This window comes from Solanum verrucosum, unplaced genomic scaffold, assembly GCF_900185275.1.
Source record: "Solanum verrucosum unplaced genomic scaffold, falcon-dt-bn FXZP01000079.1, whole genome shotgun sequence".
Classification (NCBI taxonomy): Eukaryota; Viridiplantae; Streptophyta; class Magnoliopsida; order Solanales; family Solanaceae; genus Solanum; species Solanum verrucosum.
In genome coordinates, this window is record NW_026020368.1 from 756273 (window position 1) to 772983 (window position 16711).

Sequence of the window (16711 nt, forward strand, 5' to 3'; positions counted from 1 at the left end):
TTATTTTTGTGAAATTGGGAGAATTATTCAAATTTTTATATTATTTTTAAATATTTTAAATTATTGATTATTGTGATATATAATAACTTATACATAATTTTCAAACAATATTTATTATATGTCCAATTTACGTGACCTTTATAGGATTTCAAGAGTCATCTAAATTTTTTTATGTGTTTTTCAAATTGTTAATTATTGTGATTTATAGTATTTTTTATATCATTTTAAAATAATATATGTTACTTTTTCTTTCTCAATTTATGTGACGCCGATAGAATTTCAAGAGTCAATTGAATATTTTATATGTCTTTAAAATATTTTAAATTTTTAATTATCATGATTTATAGTTTTATTTATGTAATTTTCAATATATGAAACTAAAGAAAGTTAGATAAATAAATTAAAATATAAAAATTAATAAATACCCTCGACTGAAAATAAATACTTCGATGAATAGATGCTTGCTGTTATAGTCTTCTATACAATAAAAATATAGTATAGTAATATTATATGAAGGTATACAACCATACCTTTATTTTTATAGAATAAATAGATAAGAAATAAAAAGATGAAATCAAGCTTCTCTTGACTTTTTATGATTTATTTCATTTAATTAACCTCCGCACAAATTATCTTAGATTGAATTGTAATATAAATTCATATTGATATCATTTATAGGTTTACGCAATTTCAATCAGATACAAAAAGAAAAATAATATAAATAAATTCACTCATATCCGTTCAATTTCAAAATAAAATTTGTTATAATGTCTACTTATGAAAGTATAATAACAATATGACTTCTTCCTTTTTTAATATTAAAACACCTAATTATGATTTGATATAACATTAGGTGAGTATATAATATTCAACTATTGTCAACTAATTTTGATGGAAAAGAATAGAAGGAGAAGAGGTACAATTTGTATTATACAATGTTGTTCACATTTTTAAGGAGGGGGCTGAAAGAGTACTTCATGACATTTGATGATGAAATCCTTATTGTTTGTTTATTTTTAATATACTAAAAGACAAAACAAAATACTTAAATAAACCAAAACTAAAAAAGAAGTATTAAAGCAAAAAATGGATAAAAACAACAAGAGTTGGGCCATATCAGGCCAATAAAGTGAGTTCTCTTGAAGCCTAGTATGTGGGCCCAACAATACTTATGGAGTAGGGCCCACTCAACTTCAAGCCCAAATTTAACTTTTCTCAAAGCCCCATTTTGTTTATTTTATTTTATTTTATATGTCTTTCTTTGTAGTATGAGTTTTTAATGTTCTTTTATTATTTTGAGATTGAGTTGATGTTCAATCTACTTTTAAATAAGTAGACCGCGTTGTTTTTCTATATGCAAGTCTATTCATTGATTAAGGAAGTCCTATAAAATTCATCTTAATTAATCTTATCGTAATTTTTATTTTTATTTTTGATCTGTTGATTCTTGACTTTTAAATGATGGAATTGTCCCAATAATAACTACTAGAAAGTACTACTATCTTTTTTTTGTTGGAGAAAGACTTTATACACAACGTCAACTAACTTGTGAGAAAATAAGGAAAACTAATTTAGAAAAGAGGAAAGAATCTTTTCATTGGTCTCAAAAAAGTCATTTTGTCCGAAGGAATATAAATTTAGGTAAACCTATAAATAACAGTTTGGTCAAACTTATTTATTGTCTAAACTTATTTTCGATCTACTTTATTAAAAAAAAATTAGATCATATTCACTTCTTCTACCTTTTTTCCGCTCCATCCCAAGAGGATCGAATCAATATCAATAGTATTCTACTTACTTTACTGATCGATAATGAAAGTGATCAACCACTTAAGCAACCCTCAGTACTTATCGGAGAAGAGACCTCTAGAGTATATATGCACCCTTTGAAGAAACCAATTGTAGCAAAGAGGGAGACAACTACTATAAATAGGGGTAGTTACATTTCATTATCAATTGTTTGGAGTTCGTGACCACCAAACATACATCTCCATCCAACAAATCACCTAAGATTCTTCAATTGATTCTAAATGGGGAAATTTTCAAAAAATGTACGGACCAAAATATAATAATATTATATAAATTATCCTTGGAGAAAAATAGTATACATAATGTATCAACTTAGGATAAAATTGTATAATTGTGAACGAAAAATATTTATACACACAAATATGGACTAAATCGGATAACAAACTCAAAATATAGACTACATGGCATAAATATCTTAAACTCCATAAATTATCACTGCATAAATTTTTTAAATATAAATACAATGTTAACGTCAAAGCTATTGAATTATGTTGAATCTGTAACTTTAAGGCTGGCTACACTCATGGATAAGATTCTTTTATTCTTAACCATAAATTTTGGTTCAAGCTTTAAGTATGAGAAAAAAAATCATTATAATGTGAGTTTGAGACATGGAAGGAAAACAAAAAAGTGATATCCTTAGTGATTGATGTATTAGATTATGTGCACCAAACATGAAACATAATAAATAAAAGAGGAGAAACAATAAGATAGAATGAAGAGTTATCCATAGACTATACAAGATACAACGTGTCCCAACATGGAATTATAACATGGACAAAACATAAAAGATAGATTGAGGTATGGCCCCTAAAAGGAAATCTTTTAGAAAATTTGAAAAGAATTTTTTTTAGAAAGCGAATCTAGCGTTCATAACAATATGAATCACTCATTGTTATTTTTTATAACAATAGTGTTCGAAATAATTTATATGTATTTTGATTAATTTTATGAAATAAATGTTACTTTTGATCACCATAAATATTGATTAACTATGTCCTTTAAAAAAAATCAACATTTATTCTATAGCCATGCTGGCGGGAAGTTTTTGAAGTTAGGGCAAATAGTCTTTTATTCCGTAATAAGATAAGTATTTAAAACACTCCTAAACTTGACGTGAATTATTACTTTAGTCCCTCAACTATTGACAGCCTTAAAAACACCACTCTATTTGATTAAGTGAATTTAAAAATACCTCTCTTATACCACATATGCATATATGTGGAATTTTCTGCTGACATGACATACACATAAATATATGTGATAGAAAAAATATTTAAAAAACATTTAAATAATTAAATGCTAAAAATTAAGCAATTTAAGAAGATAAAAAGAACCTTTTTTTTCTTTTTAAAAAATTATTTTTTCTCATCACCTCACCCCATTTTCGACCTAATACCCCAACCTCACACCTCACTACCCATCCACTCCCAAAAAAAACTCTTTTAAACTTTTTTTTTGGCGGATAGTGGGGAGGTAGGGGGCGGGATAAGAAAAACATATATTTCATTTTAAAAGTTTTTTTTGGAGGAGGGGTGGGGGACTCGGTGGTGTTGGATAAAAAGTTTTTTTAACAAAACTTTCAAAAAAAATTGGGGGTGAGGGGGTGAGTTGGGGGGTTGGGTACCCGGGTAGAGGATGGGGTGAGGTAAGGAAAGAAATTCTTCTTTACTAAATTTTAGCATTTAATTATTTGTATGTTTTTTTTCTTTTTAAAAAAAAAGAAACTATATATATATATATACGACATGTGGCATAAGAGGGATGTTTTTAAGTTATTTAACCAAGTAGAGGGGTGTATTCAAGGCTGTCAATAGTTTGTGGACCAAAGTAATAATTCACGTCAAGTTTAAGGGTGCTTTCAATACTTGTCTCTTCAGTAATTTACTTAGTTGATCCAATATATGATCAAAGTTTTGATGACTTACATGTAAAGAAGTTTTCTGGAAACAATTTAATCAATGCCTAATAATAACAAGTAGTTTATAAATGTCTGGTATTATTTGATTACGAGATAATTTTGTATTATTTTTGTGTTCTAGCAATTTGGTCCCTTTTCTTCCAAAGTAGATTCTTCCATGAGTTTATAAAAGTGCTTTTTTTATAAAAGAAAATGTACGTTTTCAATTTCTTTTGACATTATAGCACTACTATGGTCCTTGAGCTGAAGTTTATCTGAAACAATATCTATATCTCAGCAAGGTATGGATAGGGTACGCGTATACTCTACCCTTTCTAAACCCTACTTGTGAAATTATATTGAGTTTGTTTATTAATGTTGTATAACTTGAAGTTGATTGGTGTTTATCTGCATTTTGAAGGCGATAACAAGCTTTTCATATTTTGTGATGATATTGTGGAGGCTAACCATCTAAGCTAGCTAGGACTATCGTGTATATTATTTGAAACTAATGACATATAATTGGAGTGTATATTAAACGTATTGAGATGTAATATTTTTTTATGTTCTAAGGTGCCAAACAACCTGATACAATACATTAGTTTGTACTACAAACATATTGTACAAAATCTTTTATGCTTCTTATTTTGATAATGAATTGAGAGGATTGTTCGCTATTGACACACACAAAATATACTATGTAAATAGTTTGAATTCGGTTACAGGTATACACCTCAAAATAATTTTCCATATAAAGAGAAAATTTCAGAAAGAGCGAACACAATAGACATATTAAGACTTTGTAGCTATAGATTCAATAATTGCACTCCATAGCTATAGTTTTGTTTGCTATGAAGGTTGTGGTATGATGAGTAGTTAACGGAGCTTGTAGCACTACAAGCAGTTGAAATTGTTGATAACAAAGTTAAGTTAAAGCAGCTCAGGCTTGCAAGAAAGTGAAAAGGAAATCTCAAAAAGGATTGGAAATGGATCATTCACCTTCTGTAAGGATATGCAGTTGCAGAAATGGGAGGAGATAGATACCTACAACAATCTCAGAAAAGGTGAGTATTATTCATGTGATTGAAGAAACAGACAAATTAGCAATCTTCATTTTTACAAAACAAAAGGAAGGGCGGATGCATGCATTATTACATGCCTGAGCTAGGTACGTTTCAATATATAGATTACTTAAGAAAATAAATCAAGAAGCAACTACTTATACAATTTCATCAAAGCCACACCCTTCATTGATATTTGGGAACAAAACTACAAACCCTATATACGATGAAATATGGGCAATTCTTATGGGTATTTGTTAATAATATCGAATAAAGATTTGCATGCTAACAAATCAAGAAAAATACATGTACGGGGGATATTGAAAGGTGTTTGCTGAATATGAAAGTAAGGCTTTTTAGAGAAGAGTGTGTGTCTGAATTTGAAATATTGGAAGACAACAGACCGTAGATCTGGAACTGGAAGAGAATCTTGTATAGACTTGTTAACATCTTCAATTTAATCTTATGATTGAGTTTAGTTGTCCGAACTAGACAAGTATGTACGACCATAAAAAGCCACAGAAGCAACAGCCAAGTTTAAAGTAGAAAATTCCAGTCCTTATTAAGTGAATTTCAACGCATATAATTCAAGTAGCATTGCAATAGTCTTGAGTGATTGCAAAATTTTACCAAATCAAGAATATGGGATTGAAAACAATGTGTATTTCCTATCATATCACTCAAAAACCAATTAGAATAATAATGATATTTAGAAAATACTTGGTCGGGAAAGGCTTCTCTGGACTACCCCCTAAACCTTCATATTTCGCTTCATAGCATCCAGTACCTCTCTCTGAAATTTTGCTGAATTATTTGTCTTCACGTTTGAGTATTAGCTTGATCTTGACTGGTTAAAAGTAACGGCACAAGTAAAGATGATAAGTTGTACTTAATCCTGCAGCAACCAAGAAAAGGAATGGTTAACCATATGTTAGTATCTCCAGGAATTAAAATGCAAAAGTGGATGATAGTTTTTACTAATATCAAAATAAATGACAAGGTAATAAGCTTTTCAACATGAATCTTACCGGTAGGTAGGCTGCCACAAACTTCTCTGGTTGACATCAGGTGAAACTATTTTAAATGGAGAACCCCTATTAAAACAATTCCAAACACATTAGCATCTTTCAATAACTTGCTAACTAAAATAATATTCAAAAGGAATTGGATGAGTGATCGGTCTAGTGATGTATGCTTAAGTAAAGCCTGTATATGACCACCTCAAAATAAGCTTACAGCACAAGCATATGGAAGACAGACACCGGGAGGAGGATGCAAAAAGCCCAAATAGTCACAAGAGCCAACGATTTTAGTTCACGACTAGTTCTTAGCTTGATTGAACTCAGCATCGTTAGAGATTAGAGGAGATAGCCCTTTCTATTGCTTGAGTGGAATCAATTGACAAAAAGCTCGAACGTAATTGACTTCTTTCTTAACTTAAATAAAGGAAGAGATGATTTGGAGAATAATTCATTCCTCTCCAAGCAGTGAAGTGCCATATCCTAGAGAGAGGGTTTTACCGGTCGTTAAGATAAGAGTTGGTGTCGGTAGCTGTTTTTGTGATGAGTTTTTCTATTTTATTTTAAGTCAGAATGGGTTGGGATGTACAACTCAAACAGAAGTATAGATGGAAAAGATTGCAAACATACCTGAGGAGGATCAAATTTAGCTCCAAGGTTGCTCAGGCTAGCATGTGCTTCTGCATAATCTTTGAAAAATGCGTCCTGATCTACAGCATACTTCTCTGCATATTCCTGCAAGCACTTAAAATTGTAAATAGAAACAAATTCAGATTGTAATGATAGATTCATGAAGCTGGTGTATACTATTCCACCTTAAATGACGGATCTTCAAAAAGAACAGCATCGGTTGGCAAAACTAGCAGATCGTTGTCTCGTCTCTCTTTAATATCCTATACCAATAATTTTAGGTGAAGAATGAGAACAAATAAGTCAGGTTGTTACTTCAGACTTCTATACATATTATCATCATCACAAAGCACACCTTAAAGTAGGAATTGTCAAATTTCAGCCACTGGACGGTCCATGATTGCCCTCCTGGGGCTCCTGGTCCATCTTTCTGCAATGCAAAATAGAACAGTTCAGGCACCAAACTCATTAATGTCGCAGAAATCAGCTTTCACGATTGGTAATTGCACCGAGGAAAAATGTGAATATCTGATTTCTTTCAGGATCACTGAAGAAGGAAAAGCACCATGGTGTAGAGGAGCACAGCAAGTCAAAAAGAAACATGAGAAAAATATAGATGTCAAACGCAATGCAGCCACATCATTGTCATTGGTGCTAGAATACTACTATGCATTCAGAATTCAAGTTCCTCTCTGATTTTCAAAATCAAGTTAACATGCCTAAATTGTAAAATTAAACCAACAAGAACCAAAGAGAATATTGTTGCCAGCGAAAAGAAAATATCAATGAATGAGAATGACAGAAAGGAGGTGCTTAAATCAACATTGAACAATGAGATTCTCGATCTCATGCTTATTATTTTTAAGCTCTGCAAGTTATTAATCAAAAGCGTTTTCTTTGAAGAACACACCGGTTGAATTAGAGGGAGGGGTAAAACCCGGCAGCAATTATCAGTGAAAGATACGACATCACAGTAAAAAAAGTTTCACGAGGAGATCAATAGAGAGCATAGTCAGTTCCTGCATTTGCTTGCTTGTTTACAAAATCTCAAACAAATCAAGCTAAAATATTAAGAAACAACCATTCTGCAAAACCTAAGTTTGATTAAATTTTTGATGTTGTGCACACCTTAATGCTCATTGCTCAAATGTCATGGAACATATACATAAATGAATTGTTTGGCAGCTTTCTTATATTGTTATTTGATGATAGTTTATTTCAAATTCAGATATTTCTATTTTCTTGTGAAAAGTACTTCTACAATTAATTCTATGTAAAAAATTTTTACTAATCTACTGTAATAAATATAGTTTTCTCAACATAAGAGCATCAATCCAATAGTATGTTTGACATAGTTCATAGATCTACACCTACAGTCACTTGAATTGAAAATATCTTATCAAACTTATGCCAGGAAAACATGTGTTTTGACAACAGAGTTGCATGAATACCTAATTTTTTACCGAACTTGAATTTTACACCTTTATTAGTGTTTAAATATTTTCTAGTGTTAATCTTCACTTTTTAACTCAAATTTCATTTTTAGTAAGTTTTTAACTGAGAAAATTGTAAACCAAAAAAATTGCCATGCTTTTTAGATGTAACTTTGTTTTCATTTGCAATTGAAGAAAAGTACAAAAAAAATGTTTTTCTTTGAATTTTTCCAAAAGTCTAGCCCTTTTTAATATATTTTCCCAGTCTAAAAATACTTGGCTAGCATTTTAATTATTACAACAACATACCCAGTGTAATGGGTCTGGGGAGGGTATGATGTACGCAGACGTTACCCCTAACCTTTGTAGCGTAAAGAGGTTATTTCTAGTAAATGCTCAAAAGATAGCATTTTAATTATTAACACAAGAAAATCAAAAAATTGAGACCAATAAGAGCTTGTCACTTGTACCCAAGGGTGTGGCCTAGTAGCCAATGAAGTGGTTGAGAGTCATGAAGTCTCAGGTTCAAATCACACTAGAAACAAGAAAACACTCAGTGATTTTTTCCATGTGTCCTAGCCTTGATGGAAAAATTTGCATGTCGCTCGTGAGTGATGGCAGATATCCCATAGAATTAGTCGAGTTGCGCGAAAGTTGGTCCGGGCACCACGAGCAACTATGATCATTCAAAAACTCACGAGTTGACAGTTATCCCGTAGAATTAGTCGAGTTGCGCGAAAGTTGGTCCAGGCACCACGATCGTTGAAAAATAAATAAATAAATAAATAAATAAGAGCTTGTCACTTGGAATATTCTTTCCAGTCCAATTCAAATCATATTCCACAGATTTGATTCATATGCCAATCTTTTACCTCCATTTGTTCTTATTCAATACACATGGGTCTTTTCGAAATTATCCACAAAAAGAGGATACATTTAGACCTAAATCTGGACACTATATAAACTAAGGCCTTAATTTTTTTTTCACTCAATGAAGGCTTTAATCTTAAATTATTCGGATCTCAGTTATTAAGAGATTGTTTGGATTAGCTGATTAGCATTTTTAAGTGCTTAAACGAATTTTATAAATAAGCATTTACGTGTTCAGATAGAAGTGCTTAAACTATTAATAATGTGTTCTGTAAAAAGTGCTAATAAGTGGTCTTTAGTTAGAATGACAAAATGTCCTTAAATTTTTACAAGAAATATTTTTCTGTGCAAAAAAGGAGGAATGGTGGATATGGAGTGAAGAGAAAGTTTTGTTTTGAAAAAGATATTTTAAAAAAAAAATTAAAGATAAAATAGTAAAATACTTGGTCAAACCAAAAGTGCTTATAAGTTGAAAAGTCATAAGTTGGTCCCAACTTATGACTTTTGGCTTATAAGCACTTCAATGTTAACCAAACGCATAGATAAGTTAAAAAGAGCTTATAAGGCAGTTTGACCAACTTATAAGATAAGAGGGTGTTTGGCTTAACTTATAAGCTAATCAACTTGGCTTATAAGCACTTTCTAATAATGCAATTGGTAAACACCAAAGTACTGACAAGCCCAAATCAGTCGAAGTCACAAGTTTATCATTCCCGACTAATGATTTTTCAGCTTATAAACACTTTTGGTTTGACCAAGTATTTTACTATTTATCCTTTAATATATCTTCCTAATTCTCAAAATATCTTTCCCAAAACAAAACTCCTAACTTCCTCTTCACTTTGTATATGTCGTTTCTCCTTTTCTTTATAAAGAAACTTTTAAATTTATAATTTTTTGCAAAATTTAAAGAGTTTTTTTAGTCATTCTAACAAAAGAACAACTTATCAACACTTATTTTACCATTTCAACACTTCTATCCAAACACGTAACTACTTATTTACAAAATCAATTTAAGTACTTAAAAATGCTTTTCAACATTTAAGCTAATCAACTAATCTAAACGTGTTCTAAGTCCATTAGTTTTTTAGGTATGAATCTTAATCATTAAGTGTTTTTTCTTTAATACTTTACAACCACTTAATGTGCCTTAAATCTTAATAGGTCTGAATGATTAAGATTTGTAATGAAGTCTTAATATCACTAAAATGTCTATTCAAAAGTTTCTACAAAGATGGCAACTATGTTGCTCAGACTTTCCAAATTGTTGCCATACTCATGTAGGATCCTCCAAAAATGCACTACTTTTGGAAGATTCAACATGCACCTATCGACATTTCAAAGACTCCGAGAAACAAAGGATGGCAGTTCACCAATTCATGCTACAACCATCGCCCACCATTAACAACTACTGTCGTCACCGTCCATCATTATCAACTACCATCACCCTACCACCCACACCATCAAGCATTACAATCAACTATCACCATCATTTACCATCATCACTACCGACCATCATCATCAACTACCACTATCATCCACCATACTCTCAACCACCGCCACTAACTATAACTATCAACCACAACTGTCCACCACTAGGTACTACACACAACACCATCATTAGTCAATATCATCCCCAACTGGCATCCACAACAACCACTACTAGTCATCACCGCTAGCAACTACCATATAATCTTTTAAGAATATTTTGTTGATATAGTGTTAGATTAATTTTCTTTTAGCCCAGGGTCTATTGAAAATAGTTTCTCTACCCCACAAAGGTAGGCGTAAGGTCTACATACATCCTACCCACCTCAGATCCTACTTGTGGGATTACACTAGATATGTACAGTAGCAACAGTATTAGATTAATTTAGTACGAAAAACAAGTTCCAAAAGAAGCATTCCACATTGATTATTTTCTCCCTACCTTCCAACACACCTTAACTTCAACCCCACACAGGTAGACCCCATCCCCACCACCCCTACATCTCATAGTATTTGTCTAAGAATATATACAAATACTTTTAGGATAATATTTTTTGCTTATGATTGAACACAAGAAAATAAGTAAGAAATGCACTTTCTTTCTTGAAAAATATTTCCTTTCATTGCAAACACAACCTTACGGAAAAATTCAAGGGTAAAAATATTTTTGTAAAATTTTTTCTATTGCTAATGAAAACAAAAGTTACATCTTAAAGAGTGATTATTTTGTGATTTGCAAAAAAAAACCTACTCAAAATAAAATAAAAGTTAAAAAGTCAAGATTAACCCTAGAACATATTCAAACGCTAAAAAAGGTGCAAAATTTAGGTTGGGTCAAGAAAATAGGTGTTAACAAGTTGAAACTTGACATTTGGCATAAGAGGAAGCATCCATGTATAATAAAGCATTATAATCACCTCCTATGCACACATATCAACACGGAAAAGCATTCTGACATTTCAAAAAGTGCCCTTTCTATGTTGATGTTTCTCATTAAACCAAGTCTTTATTGACTAACATTTTTGAAATAGTATGTTACCGTTCTCAAAATAAATAAAATGAAATAGATTTCCTTACTTAAAAAGAATGCCTCAAGTCTCAACTTGTTGATAACTAATACAAACATCAGGTTAAAGGACAAATACCGTATATTTTGTTTCTGGCTTGCCCCAACCACTGCGTTCAGGTCTTGATCTCCCCAAAGTGTGAGCCCCAGAAAGTGCAACAATTTCCTGAAAAACCAAAATCTGACTAACATACCACAAGAGAAACATTAAATCACGAAGGAAATGAATTTGTTAGCATATATTACCTTATCATTTAGTCCCATCCTGTAGAAGACATCACGCAAATGAGCAGCAGGGGAAGGGGGACCAGCATCTAGTGTCATCAAAAGTTAGTTAGTTGAAAATACGAAATAAAAGGTACACTGCTCCATATTATAAGATACTATTAATTATTAAAAGCACAAGGGTAAGGCTCGGAAATAGTTAGGGTGAAGACAAGAAGACTCATAATAATGGGTCATCTACTCATACAACAAACTTCAACTGCAGATACGTCTCTCCTCCAACATGAGAGTTGAATACTCAGATTAAAGCATTACGAATGACATGAAAAAGCATCTAAGATCAGAAGAAATAAAACATTCTGGAAAAGAAAGCTGCAAGTCCTACATCAATAACACCAATATCATCTTAACCAAGTACATCACCCAACAACCACAGGCTTGTACGACAACTACACCTGAGGTCGGCATATGAATTCTTATTAACATAATTCCCTCTATGTGGAACCATTTCATCCAACATTCACTAATTTGGGTTTATCTAACACCAGAGATTTTCTACATTTTCTACTAACATACAAATCTCTTGACAAAAAAAAGGCTCCTGCAAGTACCAACTCTAGGCCTAATGTAAGCACTAAGCATAGCATCTTGATTAAGATTTAATTCCAACTAGTCAGTGTTGCCTGTATGGATCTTTTGCTTCTATTCATCCAGATTTTACTAAATTTGCATTAATTCCAAGATATTGACAGCCTTCTGTAACAACTCTCTTTCATGTTATGTTAGGTCTATTTTGTCCATTTTTATACCTTCGATTATCATGGTTCACACCTATAAACCGGTGCATTTGAAGGTTTACATAGCACATGATCAAACTATTTAAATAACCTTCTCTCATTTTATTTGGTGTGGCTGTGCCACTAGAATGTGATCCTTTGTGATTTTGTCTAATTTGGTCCAAAACACATCTATCTGAGAAGTCCTATTTTGCAACACTCATCTTGTGGATATGTTGAACTTAGAGGCCTAACTGCCGCTCCAATATAACATTTGTTGATCTTCTAATTATACCAATCCTCTGTCCCATTGTATATGGCACGTTTTCTTCTATATTTTGTCCAAAAAAGAATGATACACTTGTATATTTAGAAAAAGATTTAACTTTAAATTTCTCATTTTACCTTAACAACATGATTATATAGTCATTAATGTCTTTGACATATTTTAGACCACAAATTTCAAAAGTACTTTTATTTCTAAATCTTATGCCCAATCAAATTCCGCCACATAAATTAGAATAGAGGGAGAATAACACTTTTCATTCACTTCGGTAGGTATCATCTGATCTTATCACTCCTACATTTCAACCACCTAATTTTATTATTGTGTATTATATCTTTATCTGTCATACCACTCTACTTTACATACATTATACTTATAGATATCTAATTTTTGGAATTTAGACACCAAAGTACCTTCTAATCTCACCTCAACTTCGCTCACTCTTATGCTGGCTAAACGTGCAGTGCATACACCCTGTCTTCTACTTATCCTTAAAGTGTTATTCTCTTAAGTGTTTCTCCATAGTGCAATCTTTCGGTTGACACCCTCACTAGTTAAGTCAATTAACACAATATTTTAGACCAAGAAATCTCATAGTGGATGCCGTCCATAATTAGGGTAAACAAGTACGATATCAATTTAGATCACTAGTATAAAATCCATGATAATGAGAAACTCCTCTAAATCTTCCCCCATACTCATTACTCTCATACTTGTAACTGCTCCTTCGTAGATATCCTTTTATGGTATTTATCTTGATATGACTTCTTTTCTTCTCCAATACACCCAGACTTGTGTCAAGATATATATATATATATATATATATATATATCACGTACGTAAAGATGCACGGTAGCAAACTAAATTCTATAAGTCCTCAGTTGTTACTATATTATGCAAAACCCAATCAGAAAAGATTTGAAAAAATCTAAAGGTTCCTGTCGCACGATGTGGAACTATTGCAACTATGAATTTGATGATTGAATATATATAGTAATTTAAGTTATTTCTCTATCATAGTGTGTGTTTTGTGAAGTGATATGTTTGAAGCTTCAGAAATTATTGTGTTTTGTGAAGTGACTATGTTTGCAGCCTTCAGAAATTAAGTGTGAGTAGTAAGGATCATAAATCTACCTGTGTCTTCTTAGATATTACAGCTACGCTATTTGAACATTATGGTTCTTGTTTTTCTTTGGGGAATAAGGTAAACATTATGCTTGAAGTTAATTTGATCATTGTAGCTGAATTTCTCTACAGAAACCTTAATAAGTCTCTCAAATTCCCCTTGCATCTCTAAGGTAATATGGTCACAATAGACCTAGATGATAACCCTCTTCGTCCTCTTTGATTCCTATATAAACACACACACCATCTCTTTTGTATCTCTAGGTACCTGATGAAGATTAAAAGTGTTAGTAGAAACAGACTATCATTTTATAACTAGAATCTCCGAGGGGCAGTGGAGCAAGGTTCAAAACTAGGTGGATAATGAGCCCTCCCCTCTCCCTTCTCCACTTAACTACCAAGCTTTTGTCTACAGTAAGGTTCGAACCTGTGATGTGCGCTTAACCTACCATCACACACTGCACCCTTGGCATTCAAAAATGACAGTATAGTTCCAAAGAACTATGCCCTTTTTTATAATCAAGATCAAAGTTCAAATGGGTGTAAAATAGCAAATCTCACCAGGAAGCCTTCCTTCTTCTGGGCATTGCTCAGGTACGGACACATCCATCCTCCCATATTTCATGGGAATTTTGGGGCCCCCAGCCTCCTATTGTTTTGAAATAAACCAATTAATGTGTGAGCTAATTTTATTGTCAATACTAAATAAGAAAAGAAACTAATTACCTCAATGGCGGTTGCACTGGCCAGCTGGAATAAATCTGCATAAGTCACAGCAGAATACTTGTCCTTGATAGGCTGGAGAAGTTTCAGTGCATTTACAAGTCCTGAGTTGCTAGCTTGTTAGACTAACAAGAAAAGAAAGTCAACAGAATTTGTAACAATGGAGTGAGGACTTACCAGCATTGGCTCCATGTTTCAGTTCAACTTCGAATCTTAAGCTTCCATTAGCTCCACCTCTTTGTGGCCACTCCTCAATATTCTTGTTGTAAGTACCAGCATCGTGCCAGCCCAAACGAACCTGGAACCATTTAGAAGTGTTAAACTGTGTTCTAGATTTCTCCCCAGAGGCATTGGTAAGCATAGTTAAACAAACTTGAAATGAATTCCTTTATTTAGCCAAACGCATCACAATGAATAGCTAATATCATAATAGTTGGAGTGAGTCATACACAGAGAGATCGACAGGTATTGAGGGACCCTCAGCTGCTCAAAAGAACAGAAACAGAAAAAGAGAGTCGAGAAAAACGACCATGTATTAAAACATGATACACAAGTTACAGAGAGACCACAATCATATTACTAAATGAGTACAACACAAAACCTACAAGTTGTGCCAAAATTTATAGTTCACTGACCAAACAACTCGTGTTATCATTGTGCTGACATAAAAGAGGAAATTCAGTATACAATCATCTCTATGCAAACCAAACAACTGAAAGGAGACCTGTAAAGCATTTCTTTGTCCTGTCTTTCCCTAGTACAATCTCAAAGGACTGACAGGTAGTATATAATGGCAAAGCTTCATTTGGTCGAAGCACTCATCCAAGCTTCGTAGTATCTACAAGGATATTCAGTTTCATATTCCAAAGGGCAATTTTTAGAACTATTATTAGGTTGGTCTTAACCTGCTACAATGTAGCTGATGTAACTTTGTTCACTCTCTTATTCATTCCACTCGCTCATCTTTAGTAGTTAGGGAGATAACATCAGGAAATAAGATAAGTACCATTGATTTGAGCAGAAGACATATCACTTCAGCTCAATCAATGCCAAAAGTTGGCTGGTGCCTCATCGAGAGGTTAGAAGCATTTGCACGGAGCTTTCATTTTCTGATTCGGAGTCTGTGTCTCATGTTTTCTCTTGAAAATTTTATTCTTCTCTAGGTATTGCCATTAAAACAAACTGATGTCGATGAAAATTGGCAAGTTCATTAGTTTACACTTTGCAGGTGATGTATTCAAGTTCAATCATTCACAGGTTTATACATATTATAAACAGTTCTGGTCAAATACCAAAATAGATCAGAAATATACCAAAATAGGATGACAAAACTTAGTGTTCAGTAGCTCTTTGATGTCCTCTCTCGCACTTTTCAACTGATCGGGATCAGAGGCAGCTGATTTAGCCGATGCTACAGTACTGAAACTTCCACTAGATACTCGAACCAATGATTGCTTCTACAAAAACAACAATCGGGAGAACAACATCAATAAAATGCTAAAATAGAATTCAAAATGCGCAACGAAAAGCGAAGGAAGCACTGAACAACCTGGTAACGAAACACATGGGATAAAAGAGGAGATGATTTGGGGCACTTTAGAGGAGAAACAGAAGATGATGAAAAATAGAATCTGGCAGTAGTTCTGGAGACGGTAAATCTGGCGGCCGGGAGGAGACGAGAGGCGGCGCCGGTGAGAGAAGCCATTGAAGAAAGTTTGCTGGTGAAGTGAGAAAAAAATAAATGAAAGAGCCGATGGGTGCGTTTTCTTTTATTTTGGGTAGTGTGGCATCTATTGGACCAGCCGTCGGGTTCCAACCTTCAATAAATTCGATTTTGCTACCAACCCACTAACTAGAGAATGTTGAAATGACACTCCCGCCCATGCAAAATTTTAAAGATATACTTACTGTATATGATTTATTTGATACGTATAATACGAACAGGAGTGTAATTAGATTAAATTTGGACGGTTCATAATGGATCAAGATAATAAATGCGTCAAGATTTAATTCAATTTAAATGTACTTAGGTTAAAATGGATTGGATTAAAATTTAGGTAATGTGTTTACAACGGGTCGAGATTGATCCAATCCATTTTTTATTAAATTTAATTATTTTATTTGTTCTTTTAAAATATTTTAGTACCTAATATAATTATTATTTTCTTTATTATGACTATATATAACATATCAAATTTTAAAAAGTTTTTAAAAAAATATTTTGATAAGATTTCTCATAAATCAAATTTGAATTACGTATTAACTCAATTTTTAATGGGTTGAAATAGATTGAATCGAAA

General features: G+C 32.6%; 1 protein-coding gene across 1 annotated transcript; it reads right to left on the reverse strand.

Moving 5' to 3' along the window:
- Positions 1–5798: 5798 nt before the first annotated feature.
- Positions 5799–16160, reverse strand: LOC125838077 (probable L-ascorbate peroxidase 6, chloroplastic/mitochondrial). The gene is made up of 11 exons (XM_049517133.1): positions 15961–16160; positions 15725–15868; positions 14589–14709; positions 14415–14515; positions 14250–14337; positions 11523–11590; positions 11356–11442; positions 6775–6849; positions 6605–6682; positions 6420–6524; positions 5799–5864 (listed from the first exon to the last, which is right to left on the reverse strand). The coding sequence occupies exons 1-11, from the start codon at positions 16114–16116 to the stop codon at positions 5850–5852; spliced, it is 1038 nt and encodes a 345-aa protein (XP_049373090.1). The 5' UTR covers positions 16117–16160; the 3' UTR covers positions 5799–5849.
- Between the last annotated feature and the right edge of the window lie 551 nt (positions 16161–16711).